The following is a 17,973-nucleotide window of genomic DNA, read 5'->3' as shown; positions in this document are numbered from 1 at the left end:
TTGCTGCAGGGGATTTCTAAAGCAAAAAATAGAAATCATGACTTAACTTTTAAATTGTTTTAAGAACATCAAGCCAGCAACCACCCACGAATGTTTCTTGGTTTTAAATGTACAAAGCAATAGAATTTGACATTACTTGTGTAAATTGCGCTTTCCGTTGTTTTCTGTCTATTCGGTATTTTGGTAAAAGACTTCAACCAAAGCAGAAGGCACCATTACAAAAACAAACAATTCACTTTATTTCCAGATTTTAAAGATGAAATTTTACAAGATTCCGTAAAAAAATAGGTGGGGGGAGGGGAGGTGAAACTATTCACGAAATCTGCGCGCGGTACGAGAACCAGTGTTGACCTGCGAGTGGGGAATTCTACCAACGTAAGAATTGCAACAACATAGGCTTACTAAAACACTAATTTAATAGTTTCTAGCCCTATAGTCTCACTGGCAATTTAAATAACTGTGGTCTTTACGCTATCCATCGGTATCTAGCAAACTTTGTCTGTTTTGAGTTCTTACGTTAGTAGTTCTTTTTGAGACAATAATTATAAACAATTCTAAGTAATAAACTAGAAGGGTGGCTTTCTGATATACTTCCATTTTATATATTCTATACGATATTTACCAATTTACTATACACATCATTTGATCTACACATATGATTGTTTTTGTAAACAAAAACTAATGGGTCCCCACACGCGTGTTTGTGCGGATTTATGGTAAACAAATGTTGCGGTGACTTTTAGAATTTTAAGCACAATTTTTTAGAAAGCATTAACCCAACAATAAACATTTTTTGTTCGTATTCGTTTTGCACTATTATTGTCATTTAATTACAAAAACATTAAAAAAGAACGAAACAAATACTTTAATTTCTCTTGCTTTGACCCAGATATTGTCGTCCAAGGTCGGGTTTCAAACACATTTTTTTCTAGAAAGCTGTAACAGTTGTGTTACAGACACTTTAAATTTAAAAGCAATTTGCTACAAGTGTACACATAACAATTTGTTTTTCATTTAACTTTGTTTCGCAAAACCATTGACCTGTAGTAACCTCTCAGGGTGCACACGCCAAACGACTGTTTGACCTATTGACACCGTTTTCAATAGCACGCCGTCCTTACTGTTCAACAACACCGTTTAACCTAATTTATACATGCCTTGAGTGTTGATTCCTAAATTTGTTGCCAAAAAAACGCTACGTTATGACGAAAGAAAGTTCTGAACTGTGTTAGTAATACCTACTAGTTGACCTTAAGTAACCCGTGATCATGCGGCGGTCGACCTGACAACGCTTATTAGGTTTAAATCACGTCATAGGTGTGAAACCTTCGCCAAAACTGAAAATGTGAGTGATAACTTAATAAAACGAAATAGCATTGCTGTGCAAAACAGCTGATTTCTGATCACCAAAACGACGTCTCGTAAAACGTCTGTCCGACGTCAAGCTGAGCCCTCCTGCTATCGTAAACCAGTGAGTTACTCTCTTGGGACTTCTGACTACAGTGTCTTTCTTGACCAAACGACCGTTAGACACATTTACGTTTCGGGGGCCTGTGAGTGAACCGCTGGGTAATTCGGGGTCAAACTTTTGGAGGATCAAGTTTGGATTAATAACTAACACATGTCCGAATTTGAATAAATCTGAAGCATTCTTTCTTTACCAACGGAGCGTTACAAACCAGTGTTAAAAATTTTACGTTTCGGGAGCCTGTGGGTGAACCCCTGGGTCATTCAGGGTCAAACTTCAGGAGGATCAAATTTTGGTTAATAACTAACATCTGACAAAATTTAAACAAATTTAAAGCATTTTTTCTTGACCAAACGCATATAACAAACCATGTTTTAAATATTTTGCATTTTGGGGGCCTGTGGGTGAACCGCTGGGTCAATCGGGGTCAAACTTCAGGAGGATCAAATTCGGGCTAATAACTAACATCTGTGCAAATTTGAATAAATTTGAAGCACTCTTTCTTGACCAAACGCGTCTAACAAGCCAGCGTTAGACAGAAAAAAGAAAAAAAAATACGGACAAAAACAATATGTGTCCCCTTCAGGGAAGGGGACCCATAATAAACAACCACATTTTTTAAGAATGTTTTAATAAGGACGGTATGTAGGCACTGCTGGGCCATCAAGTGGCAAGAAAAAAGTAAAATAAGCAAAAAATAATAACAGAAAGTTGTGTAATTTTCACGATTAAAACTTGTTGATTGGCAAAAGTTGAAAATACGTTGATAGCGTGGTTCAGATAAGTCGGGATTTTCTGAGAAACGCGATGAGAAGTTTGTAGACGAAGTTGTACTGTGAAAAAGTTTGAACCATATGCATGCGCTGATGACGTAGTACGCCGAGCATCTCGTCAATACTGGTGTCCTAATATGTGAAAAGAAAGGTAAATATTGTAAAACGTAAGTATGAGCATTAAAACTAACAATTTTTCGATGTTACATAAAACCTGAAGCATATTGACCGAGTGGTTGTTTGTAGGAAAAAGCACAAATGCTGCAAGACACAGGTTCGATTGCACACCTGGCAAAACACGGCGTCCAATACTGACAACCCTAACGCCACAATACGATTACATGACCAAAGCGTAGCATTCAGGCCACTCCTACCAGCAAAAAACTTTTCACAATTTTGCGATGCAAACAAACCACTGTCCAATCGTATCTCAGGCCTAGATTTAACAAACAACACCAATATTCGGCATGTTTAATTTATAACCAAAAATTGAGACCACAATCCAGTGATTGAGACCACATCGTCCAAACGCTAACTTAAAGTTGGCGTAAGGTATAATTGGTAAAATGTCTTCGGTTTATTACCTGGTTATGTTCTAAACATTGTATCATGAGTTCAGCAAGTATTAGAACTCCACTCCTTCCAGCACCAGAAGTACACTGCACTACCACTGGAGGGAGCAGAGAGTCGGAATTGTTTTCCTGGGCAAGTCTCCGCACAGAATCCAACTCTTCCATAAACACTGTTAAGACATCACGGAATACAAAACAACACGATTAACAAAATTATTTTTACATAAACGTGGATGGACCACATGAAAAAGACACGAGTAAGATACGGTAATGCCAATACCTGTTTTTAAAGTGCGATGCCAAAAAAACAGGACAAACAATAGTTCATGTGTTAAATCCGTTGCAAAAAATATATATTACGAAGATCTTAATAATAAATGCTTCACATAGTTTCAAGTATCAACATTAAATTCTCAGAAAAAAAACTTGATTTAGCTATTGGTATTTTTCAGGGAATATTTAGCGCTGTGTGGGTCTCCACGTATGACTGATGAAAAGATTTGGGCCACGGTAAAAAAAAGTTTTCCGACCACTGCATTAGAGTCATGCAAATGTCGTCTTACACAAGGTATGTCTTTGTTGTACCTGATGGTTTCTGGGCGCTATTAAATTTGAAGGTAATGTGTTTTTGTGTCTTACCCAAAAAGTCGAGCGGATCTTTCGGAACGCCAGTCTCGGGCCAACCGATATATTGTAACATCCAAATCGTTCGTTTCTCACTGCTGTCAACTTTCTCGAGAACAAGATTTCGGGTTATGCAACTTTCGGGGGCATTGGACGAAGGGCAGTTGTCAAATCTGCACATCACCTGTAAATATGAATAAATTTTGTAAATGATACAAAACCAGCAGCGTATGGCAAGAAGCTTGGTTTCTCTGCTTATATTATAGCAACAATACGCCAAAGGTGGTATCGTTCATACAGGCACAGTGCAAAATAGTTAAGTTCAACTGATTGTGATATAATCATACATTTGTATATTTTTATCCTTTAATTTTAAACTGTAACATTGTTATATTGGCCTTTAAAAAGGCATAATCATGAAGAAATTTACCACAAAAGTGTTACATAATTTTCGAGTAGTTAGTTACATGCTGCTCAGCAGATTTTTCGGCATCCCTCGAATCCTACTTACAGTAATTTTAACCTACTGTTCTATAATCCAATACTTTACCTTGAAATCGCCGAACACGGCGGATGGAATATCTTGATTGTCTTCTGAACTTGGCCAGTAACGAGCGCATCTGGGTTTGCCGTGTTCCTATAAATCAAATGTTAAATTCTAAACTAGAGGCAAAACCTGTTATCCAACGTTTCATAAAACAAATTTGCTCTCTAAAAAGGCAGTTGTTAGTAAGGTATGCAAAGGCAACGATTCAAACAGTGAAAAATACTTACAATTTCTTTTGATATAAGAACGATAATTGTGCAGTTATTTCTCCACACAAGTTCCCAGAATTCATGCTCCTGACCATGAGTTGGGCTTTTCGAAGCAATATACTTCAAACACTGACCTGCGACCATTACCTGGGCAGAAACACGAATTAGTCACCTAGCTGATACTTAAGCATGCTCTCAAAGAGCTAAAAGTGTTATCATCAATATTCCTTTAACATGACAAGATATTTTACATTTACATGTTTAGAAATTTCGACTTTTTATCAAATCGTAAGCTACGCTTTAGACATAAAAACCCAAGTTCAACAACCAGGCAAACAAACACAATATTTGTGAATATTTGGTTTTTCCTTGTCGTTATAGTACTAGTTGACGTGATTTAAGTTATTGCAGAGTTTGAACGAATGTGTGGTACCCAATTAAGCCGAAGAGACCCGATTTACGGTAAACCGAATATTCGGTACTTAACTAGCTTAGTCCCAGTTAAATCTCAACAACAATTTGACCAATATCATTTTAAAGGAAAAAGAAAATTAATAAAGTTATACTTACTTTTATATGTGAGGCATTGTAATATCCCTGTGGATTTTCACTTGATGTGGAAATCTCGACTCTGTTATCCTGATAAGGCACAACCTCCTTCACATGTTGAGTTTCTTCACTGTTTTCCCTCATGCGAAGAATCTTGTCATATTCAGTCAAAACATGACCCTCCTCAACCTTCTCTTCTAAGTTTATTACCTATAAAATAAAAATCATCATATATTACTTTTATTATTTGCATGTGCTTTAATTATCAACATGCGTAATATAGCTCTCAGCGCACAGAGTTTTTATTGTTTTCCCTTGTTTTTTATTTACACTAGCATAAGATAATACACAATAGTAATTGACAAAAAGTGCACCCAAACAGCATGCTACCAATTTTTGTTGTTTCTTAGGCCTGAAAAAATATTGTCGCTCACAAAAAACCATCAGCTTTAAGACAATTTTGTATATCTTGTTAGTGTTGCTGGAAACTAGGTTTGGCCTTTTTCTTCACTCACTCTTTCGTCTGGTTCTCCTTTAACTGGTGATGAAGATCGCCTAGAAACATTAAGTCCGTTGGCTGAGGCAAATTTCATTGGAGGCATTTTCCGAAAAGTGCTTCTTCTCGCATTTGGAAAGGAATCACTGCAAGGAAAAGGGATTGTTGAATGTAAGTTGAAATATGTTTGCACAAATGAAACAAATAAATACAAATCCAAGACTGTTGTGAATGTTTAGTTTGTTTTCACATAAAACATGATTGCAATGTGAACAAAAAAAATCTATACCAACTTACTTGTCATGCATGGGCATCTCATCTTCACTATTATCGATATCATCAAAAACTAAAAATGTATTAGGTTTTTAAAGTTATTTAAAACGTATTTTGTAATTGCTGTTAAAAAAGGCATAAAGTGAAATCGAGACACTTTTAACTCACCACTGCCCTCTGGTGGCTGACCCTGTTGGTATTCATTGGAAAAACCCTGATTGAGATTGGGTTGAACATTTTCACCAATCACAAACTGGTCTGGGTAGGGAGGTGGAGGATTGGAGTTGACTGTGGGGTCACTGATGTTTATTTGCTGCAGGGATTGAACTAGATGGTTCTCTGGTGCCTCCTGGAGGTGACTTATGTGCTCGGTGCTGAGAAATTCATCACTCCTAGTCACTCTTTGTGCTTGGTTGTGCGCTATCACAAAATTGATTTGCAACATTTAGTGATTAAATTCAAGACACAGTGATTTCGGATACATCAATCGATAATTAAATAGTCTTTTGCAAAACATTTGTAAAAAATAATATCTTACGCACGTATAAACACAATAATAAACCGATCAAAAAACAAATCACAGTTTAAAATATTTATTACCAGCTTGATCTTGCAACTGTTGTGATAGCAGATAATCTTCAGTTATATCATCACTGTCACTGTCGTATACAAGCATGGTGGCTGTGGAAGGGTCATGTGAGTGGTGGTACTGCTGCTGCCTCGGTTGCTGTCCCTGAAAAAAAAATGTTGACAAAATTTGCAACCAAACTCTGGTCTTACAAGAAATAACAATGTTCAGACAAAGCATAAGTCTAGAGTTCAAAATTTATTGCAAATCAATTTCATTGACTGCTGTAGTTAAACTTTAGTCATTATGTTCTAACTGTCTTAAAAATGCCTATACTCACAGATGTTCCATTTTTACATTTCGCTAAAACTGTTAGTTTGCCCCATTGTGTGATTAAAATGGTGCAAAATGGTTTTATGAAATTAACAAAGGTGACAGGATCTCAAAACATCACAAATAGCCACCAGGGTACAGTGGCTGGGAACGACAGACATAGGTGTAAAATATATATTTTTTAGTGTAAGAAAATTACTTCTGTACTATACTTACATATTGCTGGTATGTGTTGTTTGATGGGTGTTCTTGATAACCTGAGAAAAAACAACAACACTTAAGTTGATATTTAGAAACACTACAAGTGTGTTGTGTAACTTGGTATGCCATAGACTTAATTTAGTGCTATCTCATAAGCAAGTTAACAATGCATGGCATCATAATCTTAGTAACAAAAGTTTATTGACAAATCGATTAAACTAAGTTAGTTGTTCAACCTGAGATTTGATTTGGATTATGGATTTGTTGCTGTCTTCCGTCATTTAGTAAATGCTCTCTGCTGCCCATTTGTGGCATATGAGTAGTGAAGGCAGTGCCCTCTGGTGGTGAAAAGTGTTGATCACTTCCAGTTACTTGCTGAAGATATGCTTGGACCTGAAAAAACACATTGTTATTGTAAGATCTAGAAGGGTAACTTTTCTGTTTATTGTCAATAATATAATGCAACAACAAAATTTAAAATACTTTTTGTTACTCCCAAAACAACAGAACTAACGTTTTGTTCTGGAGTTTGTTGCTGAGCTTTATTACGATGATGATCCGTGTGATCAAAACTGGATGAAATATGAGACTGCAATGCAAACAATTTTGATTAATAATAGACTAAGTTTAACAAAACAAACTAAAAACAAAGTCTACATTAATTTAAAACAAAAAGATCATTTTAGTTCAATTATTTTTTTATGTTTTAATAAAGTTGTTTTTCAAAATATACTTTGAAAAAAATATATACTTACGACCTTAAACAGATAATGGAAAAAAAGACTACTAAAATATGACTTGAGGAATTCCTTTTAATAATTTATTTTAATTTTGTTTGAATGAAAGAGAATGTTTTTTGCCAGTTATAATTATAATCTACACAAGTTATGATTTTACCTGATTATGTTGAACATTTTCAGTGTAGTTTTCTACAGCAGGGGGTAAAGGGGGGTGATGACGCTGCAACTCGGGGACTACATGTAATTCGGGGGTACTTGCTGACACAACCCCATTATATCTATGTTGGGTCAAATCAGGGGTACTTGTGCTCCCTGCCCCACCCTGTTGTGAAGTTGGATTGATGGGATAATGCTGGTGAAGTTGTAGTTCCGACATAAAATATGGTTTTCTTTGTTGCTAAACAAAATAATACACATTTAAAAAATAGATTTAACACAAACTTGAGAATGTATAATCATTTACAAAAAACAAGTGCAAAACACTGGTTTGTTATATTGTTGATGTAGGGAACAACAGTTTTCCGCTTAAAAACCTTCACAAACCTGCAGTAGAGTATTAGGCAACTCTGGTGTGCTACCAGTTCGTACAGGATTGTTCATTGGCCCATCATGTGAAACCATAGATCGTGGATTGTTTAAAAATTGTTGCCCTGCACCATTAGGTGGCGATACAGATTCCACAGATTGCTCTCTCTGTCGACCACGGGGATATGGTCCGCTGGGAGCTTGTCCAATTGAATCTTGGAAGGGTTGAGATCGTGTGTAGTAAAGTGGAGTATGTTGTTGTGGGTATTGGGCATATGGAGGTCCATTTGCAACCTGGTGGAGCAGTTCTTGTGGTGAGTAGATCATTGAATGAGGACGAGGTTTAGCCTGGGATTGTCCCATGTCTGGTAAAACAATATTATCTTCAATAAATTCCAACTTAACTGCTCACAGGGGTAAAGATCACAGAAAAATTAGAGAGAAAAATCAGTTTCAATACCATATTCATTTTTATGCAGCCGATTACAAACAAAAGCGCTCATAAGCTGTATTAGATTTTCAAATATGATAACAAGTCAACTGCTACAAAGATAACAGCTTTTGCCTTTCTTCTTAACCAACAGCCCCCAAACAGGGATAAACATGGCTTTGTAAGCTCATTCTGGTGCTTACTTGGATGCTGGTGATTGGATGATTGGTTGCCATGGACAACAGATGGATTGTTTTCGAGGTAGCTGCTGTATCTGCGACGTTGTTGTGTTGCAATGTCATAATCTGGAGAGTGGCGGTAAATTGGAAGCCCAACACGACTCACACCGGGGGCAAGACGACGGTCGGAACTATTGATACTGAGGTTACTGCAGGAAACATACAAATTGTGTCGGTTCTTGCAGGCCAATAATGTATAAAGCTTTGGGTTATATCAAGTAGACATTCCAATGGCAAATAGCAGTGGTAACTTATCATACTAAAATTGTAAAGTTGTTTTAAGCTCAATAACAAGATTGCTGTAGGCTTAACACATGTCAGGTTACTAAAAAACAAACCAAAAACACAGTGAAAAATATATTTCAAGTCTTTCTAATCTTTACCCAATAAGCAACTTTTGGGAAAATTATACTAAATGGTATTTAATGTAAAAATGACACTTAGTTCATAAAAATATAACATGCACTCATAAAAAAGTAGAACAAAATCTCACCTGGTGGCAGGAGAGGGTAGGCCAATTTGTGACTGTGACAAAGAGTTAATACTTGGTGAACTGTACATACTTCCTCCTACTATATAACCATTTGAGTGCCTGAAAGTTGAATAACAAAGTTGTGCAAAACATTTTCACGCACTTTATTTTTAAACGTGTTTTTTAACTCAAATAATTTCAAAAGTCATATATTATGATTTATGAAGTATAAATTTCTAAACATAAATTTTATTACTTGTTTTTAATTGACTAGTGTAACTTACGCAGCTTCATGTTGGTTAAACTGATTGAGACTGGTTTGGGACACGAAAGCTTGTTCATCACTAGTTTCCGATGAATAAAATTGACTTTCATACATCTGAAGATTTTCTGTTCACAATAAGTAACATATAAAAATGACATTTCAGGCATGTCCAGGTTAAAAAATGCTTTACCTTGTGATGAAACAAACTCGGCACTTCGACCAGCATGAACAGGTACAACTTGCTCAGTGCCTTCACTCTCATTCTAAAACACAAAGAAAAGTGGTTTGTTTCTCAGTAGTAAACCATGGGTGGGGAACCTGCAGCCTTTTTTTTAACTGGTTCTAGTCCAGCTGTTTCGGCACTAGTTTTTTTTTCATGAGACTACTAAGAGCTTATTACTCAACAATCTTATTTATGTGAAAATTAAGCAATTGTTTGTGCATAATGTAACAAACTTCTATCATTGATATACAATAAAAACTGTAATATGTAGGTAAAATAAATCCTGATTGGTGTAGTGGGAAATTTATTTAGGTTCAACATTGCATTCTGCTTGGACTGTGCTATTTGGAAAGTAAATCAAAATGTCTGGAAACCACTGTTCTAGACCTGAGAAATAGTCGATGCAGCCTACATGACACAAAAAGTTGGATGGCCTTTTTGAATGAAAAGGTTACCCACCTCTGACATAAACATTACCTTTTTAAGCATTACTTTGGTTGATTGAACACAGTTTAGCAATCAAATTTAATTAACAAAATCCAGCAAAATAAAAAAGGGTCTTAAATTCTCCACATAATTGTAAAAACTGTACTTATTTCAAATTTCACTAAAAATCGCCACCCACGTAAGTTTTACAATAACAAGATGGCAATTGTTTAGAAGGCAAAATACCAACTTGATACCCAGACACAATGTCTTGGCTTTACATGAGTGTGTATGGATGCAACAAACCACAGCAGTGGCTTTAGCTTTCAAAAAGTTTAAATTTAGACTTTAACATGTGACAACAGGTAATTTTAATTTTCCGAGACAACTGCTATAACAGTAAAACAATCCATAGCCAAAAATTTTACAAGATTTTCCACGAAATCAACTTAGAGAATTTCAAACATGTGGAATTAAAGGCTTAGGAAACTTTGTGCACACAGTTTTGGTGGAATAGCCCACAGGCATGGTTGAGATTACAAGAAACTTACCGTGTCTTGATGCCTCCTCAACGTGGGTCGACGCTGGATCAGTGATGTTATTTCAACAGGCATTTTTCGTCTGCAAAAATGTTTGATGATAATCTGAGACTGTTTTGTGAAGAAACTGTTTACTTTGTTATCTTATGAATAATGATGTCATTTAAACATAATAGCAAATACAGTTATTGGAAAATGACACACAATATTATGATATGGCAAGTTGCTTTTTCTTTTTTTTTTAAATGTGGCAAAAGGGTGTGTAGGTAATGGTGTACACACAAAATGTTATAGGTTTTTTTCAGTGCATGACAAATACAATTGTCATAGTTTGGGTTAAAATGCCAGTAACACATTTTTTGTTGCTAAAGAAATGGTAATAACACACAATAGATATGCACAATAAACACAAAAAATATGCACAATAAACACAGTATTTTGCAAAAAACTGAACACAAAGTCAAAAACCTCAAACCTACTAGCCAATAACACTGCCAATATAAAACTATACAATCCAGCCACCATTTATATATATATGTCAATGTGTAGTAATATTATGTGTGGATACATTGTTTTAGAGGTGACAATTGTAATGATGATCTTAAAACTGAGTATGTTAGCTCTCAGTGTAAGTACCAACTTTCAGCGAGAGTTACAAAATCAACAAATGACGTACAATAGGGTCTTCACATTCCACTTTATCAATCACATACCACCACATTGTTGACTATACGCACAACAACCAGGTGTGCCAATGTAACACTTAAACATGAAGTTCTGTGTACATTGACAACATTTACAAGAAAACAAACCAGTTGTATAATTTTAACCATCTTTTACATCAACTACTACTTCAATATTATTTTAAATTGCAAATTATTTCATTTTAGTTGTTTTTTACCATTTTTAACTGGTTTAGAATCTTGCAATATGTACAATCTTAAAAGTGTTAAATAACTCTGCAAACAGTATGATTTTAACAGGAGCTACAGCAATATTGACTGGGATTTTATAAGTAGTATTACCAAGGGAATTACAGGGCAATAATACAAAGTGTTTCTACACTCAAGGGAATGCTAACGTGTATGTCTACATGTACTTGTTAGGTTTGAATGTACAATAACTAACAAATTCGTTATGTATTGATGTTACAGAAAGGTATCAAAGCAAAAACAGTAATTTTAAACAGGTACAAAATACCACAAACTATTTTCACTGTGTCCTTGTGGATTTTCAAAATAATAGGATTTAATAACATACATGCAATTTGGTTAAACTCACTTCAGAGAATCTTTGTTTTGTTGATAAAACTTTCGTTTAGTTTCGAGCATCCTATAAGCATATTTGGCTGTATCCCCATCCTCCTAAAAAAGAATTAAAATTTGTTTAAATGCTTGGTAGATTGAAATGCAGAAATCTGATAAACTGTACATAGTGATTCAAGTTTATGAAAAAAAACATTATTCATTCATTCTTAAGATTTTAGGATAAATATATTTCGCCTTTACAGCTATATTGGTATCCATAAGCAGGCATCATAATGAAGAAAAGAGTTAGTTGAAAGTACACAGTATTGCTACTTTACATTGTGTCTACAGAACCTAGATTTTTTCAACAGAGTTTTTGGATATGTAACTGTGTAGTGCAGTGGTTCTCAAAGTATAGGTCGCGACCCAAACGTGGGTCGCGCAGGGTCTAAAAATGGGTCGCACTATAGTGATTTAAAAACGAACTATTACTGCATTAAGTAAACACAAACGAATTTACCTAAAGTAGAAGTAAAGTCACCTCACTCGACCACGTTGTACAGTAAAATCAACCAATCATTACCACATACAGACGACAATAGGCCTCCTGGTAACGTCGTAGCACGGGAAATAAAAGGACAAGTTAATCATGCGAAACTGAATTGGAGATGTAACAGTTAGCGTTTAAGGATAAGTAAGCATACGCCCAAGAAAAAAAATAGATTTGGGATTCACTTCTATCAATGATCATGGTGCTGCAAAGCCACAGTGTGTGTTGTGTTATGCAGTGTTGTTGAACGAATCGACCTTGTTAGGCCTGCAGCCATTTTGACATGGGCAGACTCCTATGCGGCGACGACGTGGCCTCAAAATTGCAGTCCGTCTCATTATCGAACAGCACAGTTAAAAGTCGAATCAAAAATATCAAGTGGTCTCTTGAATGAAAAATAGAACGGTGCATTGAAGATGCAACTAGCTGCCTGCGTCTTTTTCCATGCATACAAAAAAACATTTTATGATGTTTGAGGCTTGGGTCGTGAGATGTTCATAAAACTCAGATTTGGGTCGCGGTCAAAAAAGTTTGAGAACCACTGGTGTAGTGTGTATACATGAAAAGCTCTATGATATAACCAGCATCAAACATAATTGTATAAGCTTTTACCATTAAAATCATTGCAAAGAACTTGTGCCTGTTTGAGGTGATATGTAAGCTTTAATTGTTATCACATTATCCCAGAAATATACTAACTATAGAAAATGGTAAAAATTTAGGCATTCCTATTCCTACCATATGGAAGTGTAAGGAAGATAGAGATGAATCAGTGTGACGAATTTCAACGACCAAGCTGGACTTTGAATGTGAAATTTGTTCAACAACTTCCCATTCATGGCAAACATAATTGGTAGATCGACTTTTGGATACTGGTTTGATGACAACTCCAGCAAATGATGATCCAACTTCAATATCATGGTTGGATTCATTCTTTTTGCAAAAAAAAACACTCAAGGACAGAAGCAATCACAAAAAATCTTGATAAATGTTTAAAATTTACTTTGTCCAAACCAGTGGTTTTTCAACAGGGTACAAGCATCCCCCTAGCAAGTTTGCATGTATAAAAGGGGAACTGACAAACTTTTTTTGTTATGAAACAACCAACAAAAGCAATTTGTTGAAATGTTTTTGTATTACTGGCTAATATAACATCCGCAGCTGATAAAATGGCGCCACTAAATGAGCTTAAGCTATCATAATCTTTTTTTCTTTTAGTATGTTTTCCATCTAACCATCTTGTAAAGGGGCCAGTGAGAAAAAAGTTTGAGAAGCACTGCCTCATCAAACCATCTTAGTGTTTGTGTTGTAATTTTGTAAAGAATATTGAGTTATACAGTTACTTTCATGTAGGCAAAAAAATCTAAATTTGGTCAATTCTCCTTTCCTACAGTCTTACCAACTTGCACTTACGGTAACACTACAAATTGGTATGTTTCTCTGCATGCAATAGTACTGTACCTTTGCCAATTGAAGATCTTCACTGAAACCATCCAGATGTATTGACTTTAGAATATAGTTGTATTCTGCATCTGAAGCACTAAGACCCCTAAAAAAGTGGAAGTATATTAATATGTGAGAGAATTGAACAGTAATTAATTAAACTGTATAACAGTATTAATTGTAACTGAACTGTTTTTTAGATTTATAGCAGGTAAAAACGATTGGATCAAACGGGATTTTTAGTAAGAAATGCCACAATGCCTTTGCAGGTTAGTGGAATCTTTTCACTCCTACACAGTAATAAGAAAGTCAAGCAAACAATAGATTCATTATCCATTAAACATATGAGGTAACACACAGTTTAATAGCAATAACCTAACCATATGTTACACATTGTATGATTCATACAAATGCCACACCTTTCACAATATTTTACAATCTGTATGTGGAGTTAAAATGTAGCAACTACGAATGACTCAAGACACAAAAATTCCTATGGGTCACAAACCAAATAAAAATCCATTGTTGGTGGTATAGACAAATATTTAAGCAGCGTTTGAGATGTCTGCCCAGACATTTTTATTGATTTCTTGTGACCAATAACCCACCGAATATACAATGATGTCATTGCAAAAAGAGAAACATTTCTTGAAATAGAACTTACATTGATATAGTCCCATTTCAAAAACTATCAAGCATATTAACAGGAACTGATATTTTTAATGCCTAAAGTAGTGTGGTATTAAGATTCAACACAAAACATGCATGTACAAAACACAAGTCAAGCTTAGATTTTAAAACAAAAAATGTTATTGATAATTTTAATTAAAGCACATATTTTAATTACTTTAAGATTGCTTCAAACAAAGAGGCTGTACCTTAGCTAACAAAACAATTTCAAACCTGTGTTTCTTGTGCAGCTCGATTGTTTGCATGGTCAACCCATCCAACGCCTCCTCAGTTGGTGTTAACGTCTGGTAAATTGGACTTGGTATTAGTACACAGAAAACTAATTAATTATACATAGACAATTTTATCATTGGATGCTAGCACATACAATATGCAGACTCAATGAAAAACAGGCCTGAAACAGTTTAAAGTAAAACCTAACATATTATTATTCTGTGTAATTTAAACAATATTTTTTAGGCCTTAACTAGGGTGTTTACCTCAGAGAAGAGAATATAATCCCGAAAATATTCCACATTATGAATGGTTTCGTCATGGTCTCCGAATTCAGCTAAAAAAGAATATTTGATCTAATGTTTTTCTTATGTGGGTTTGCCATGTACCCAAGTTTAAGGTTTATTACCATAAACAGACTTTTATGTAAACAATGTTCAGCTAGTAACACTTTTACCACATGTTTGTTTAAATGGGGTTCATAAAAGATTATTTAATACAAGAGATTGTAAACAAAGATGTACCAAAACAGATGCTTTTTTGTCAAATAGCTCTTCCACTAAAAGTTATTACTTTGAGTTGGACGAACCAGTATTACAAAGTAATTTTGTGATACACCTGCAACATGTTACGACAGTGTGCACAGGAGGGTAGGAGGTAATGATTTGGTAAAGAGAAACTCTGTTATCACTTCCTCTTTCACAGGAAGTCATACAGTTTCAATAACTGTCTATGTTTCCTGGTGCAATTTTAACACAAAACATTACCAATTATGTTGATTGAAGTAACATTACAAAGCACTACTATGTATATATGATGACATTTTACATTCACCACAACAGATGGCAAAAAAACCTATTAAACAAATGTTGTCCTTAACATTTACCTTGTAACACATAGCTGGCCAATTCAACAGCTTCGTTGGTATTACATTTTAAACCTCCACTGATGACATTGTTTTTCATTTGGAGGTAATAAAGATACCTACAAATCATATATATTCAAAAACAAAACATAATCTAAAACATAGTCAAGCAAAAATATCCCCATATGTTGAAATATAAATTCTTTAATTAAGTTCATTGCAGTTTCTTTGCTAAAAATCTACACTGATTTACAAAGTTGTTTTGAAGTTCTTCACACACAGTATTCAAAAGTCATCTGATTAAGAAATCAGGCAGCTGGATATTCATTGATTAAAGAAACCGAACACAAAAAATCAAAATACTTTATTAAAATCCTGTTCATGCACATCACTACATACCTAGCAATTTCTTGCTGTAAACGATCAATATTTGCGATATAAAACATAATTCCAAAAAACAGATTTGGTTCCTGCGCATTTTTGTCCACTTGTTTCTTTAGCGGTTTGTCCAACTCTACCCAACGTTCTTTGGACAGTTTGTTGATATATTTTAAACCAAAGTATCGAATCTGCACAAAATATATGACAATAATTTTTTAAACCTACAACAAGTTCTTTGCAAAACAACATTTTTTTCAATTAAAATTTCAACACTAACAGAGTGTAATTTCAAAAGATAACAGTAAATACAATACACAGAATAAAACTAGGGTAATTTTAGTTGCACAAACCTCCCGTAGTTCAAGTTTTTGTGCAACTGCATTTAAACAATCACTTCCTGTGTTTTCAACTGTCAGTGTACATTCCATCACTGAATTGTCAAGCAGTTGCACTCGAATCTAAAAGAATCAGCATTGTAACCCAGGTTGTCATTTCATCCTTACCAAGATTATCCCATGAACATTTAAAAGCAAATTTCTTAAATCACATGGCTTTTGATTTGTGACTTATTTAAAAAAAATAGAAATATAACACACAAAAAGCCATTATTAGGTATTTTGGGCAAGCAAAGCTAAGTTAGTTCATCTACAATGATGAAAATAGGTTTACACAAATTTTGCATGCAAAGTCATCAGTTAATTTTTAAGCAACAAAAATCATTATAATTTCACAGATGTCCTATTTTGTTTCTGACTCAATGGCTGGCCTAAATACAAAACAGCGTATTAAGAGCAATTTACGTATAAAAACACTTACCAGGAATGAGTTTTTATGTGATAGTATATATCTTCCTGTTCTTTTCAGCTTTATTCCGAACGGCATTATGACCGTATTGATCGCTTTATCCAGCATTGGATATTAAAACTTGGTTAAAATGCACACTATGTACAGAAAATCAAAACCCTAAAACATATTTTTTAACAAAAAAACTGCACAAAGTAATGCTGATTATATCAGAGATTTTAAGATTAAAATCCTAAACAGATTTTTTTAGGTCAACATAGCAGACATTGCACTACATAATAAGAGACTTTTAAACACTGCAGGCAACACAAGGTGTAAAAGATGTAGAAACAAAAGAAACAATAAGGTGCGTTTTTGCAAATGTGGCAAATGTGTATTTGTTTAACAATAAAAACAGGGTAAGTGGAGTGCTTAGTTTATTACACCAAATACCTGGCTTTGAAGCAAATGGTTAAACAAACTTTTTTATTTTAATGCGGATTAAAAAATTGAAACTTTGAACCTTAGTTCTGCACTGCTTTGTGCATGAGCGTGGAACCAGAAAGATGCAGCTAAGCTAACCAGTCAACATCAACAAATAATCACTGTTAATGTAAGACGAAGGTATGAAAAAAGCTACAATAGCACAGGTAATGGTAATCATGCGCTCGGCTATCCAGTGTTAACTGTTACTGACAAACATTTTCGGTTTTAATGGTACCAAAAAAATTTCTTAACTCCAGGGCCAGTGGACACAACACAGAATGCAGCGTATAAGGCACAATACATCAATCAACACATCTTTAACAATCCACAGTTTCGTTTTCTTTCTTCGCTGATATCATCGACACGACATTCACAACTGACTAGTACGTAAGTTCATTAGTCAATACACATCACTAACCCATAAACGATCTACTACGTGCAACAGTAGCACACACTGACTGACTGAACCAGACTTAAAAAAACCACTACCTTCAAGGTAGAATCTGATTTTAATAGTCTATTCACGTGCGTGCTTTCATATTAGGCTATAGCGCTTATTTCAATTCCTACTCTTGCAAATGACGCATGACGAACGAACAAAACAAAATTGTCAACTTTTGCGAGTGGAAAAATAAATCCGATGATGGTACCGTTTTAGTCACGGAGATGTTGAGAACCGCAACACTGCTCTGGCGGATGAATATTTAGCGGAATGTGAGGAATTTAACACTTTCTACTTTCATTTTGTCTCAATGGCGACATCACACGGAAAAATTATAAATTTTGTTTACACGCTGTGTTGACCTGAGTGCTAAAACTTAGCTCTCTGATTTTGCCAGTGAC

General features: G+C 34.9%; 1 protein-coding gene across 2 annotated transcripts; it reads right to left on the bottom strand.

The window, feature by feature from the left end:
* Nucleotides 1–2,110: 2,110 nt before the first annotated feature.
* LOC145208974 (tyrosine-protein phosphatase non-receptor type 14-like) lies at nucleotides 2,111–16,877 on the bottom strand. 2 transcript variants are annotated; one of them, XM_080079219.1, is made up of 29 exons: nucleotides 16,678–16,877; nucleotides 16,212–16,319; nucleotides 15,880–16,049; nucleotides 15,502–15,599; nucleotides 14,882–14,952; nucleotides 14,616–14,686; nucleotides 13,731–13,818; nucleotides 13,008–13,202; nucleotides 11,754–11,836; nucleotides 10,485–10,554; nucleotides 9,475–9,547; nucleotides 9,304–9,409; nucleotides 9,041–9,139; nucleotides 8,512–8,696; nucleotides 7,897–8,243; nucleotides 7,511–7,750; nucleotides 7,128–7,202; nucleotides 6,850–7,006; nucleotides 6,629–6,669; nucleotides 6,112–6,244; nucleotides 5,680–5,931; nucleotides 5,536–5,584; nucleotides 5,258–5,384; nucleotides 4,764–4,952; nucleotides 4,212–4,340; nucleotides 3,988–4,074; nucleotides 3,453–3,621; nucleotides 2,826–2,983; nucleotides 2,111–2,373 (listed from the first exon to the last, which is right to left on the bottom strand). In XM_080079219.1, exons 1-29 carry the CDS (start codon nucleotides 16,771–16,773, stop codon nucleotides 2,245–2,247), a joined length of 3,795 nt encoding a protein of 1,264 aa, XP_079935345.1. In that variant the 5' UTR covers nucleotides 16,774–16,877; the 3' UTR covers nucleotides 2,111–2,244. The 2 variants fall into 2 exon arrangements, with proteins under 2 accessions (XP_079935345.1, XP_079935346.1); XM_080079220.1 differs by lacking the exon at nucleotides 13,008–13,202.
* Between the last annotated feature and the right edge of the window lie 1,096 nt (nucleotides 16,878–17,973).

The sequence above is a fragment of the Phallusia mammillata genome, chromosome 1 (assembly GCF_965637545.1).
Source record: "Phallusia mammillata chromosome 1, kaPhaMamm4.hap1.1, whole genome shotgun sequence".
In the NCBI taxonomy this organism is placed as follows: Eukaryota; Metazoa; Chordata; class Ascidiacea; order Phlebobranchia; family Ascidiidae; genus Phallusia; species Phallusia mammillata.
The sequence above is the reverse complement of the archived record's forward strand: the minus strand, read 5'-3'. Positions and strand labels throughout refer to the sequence as shown.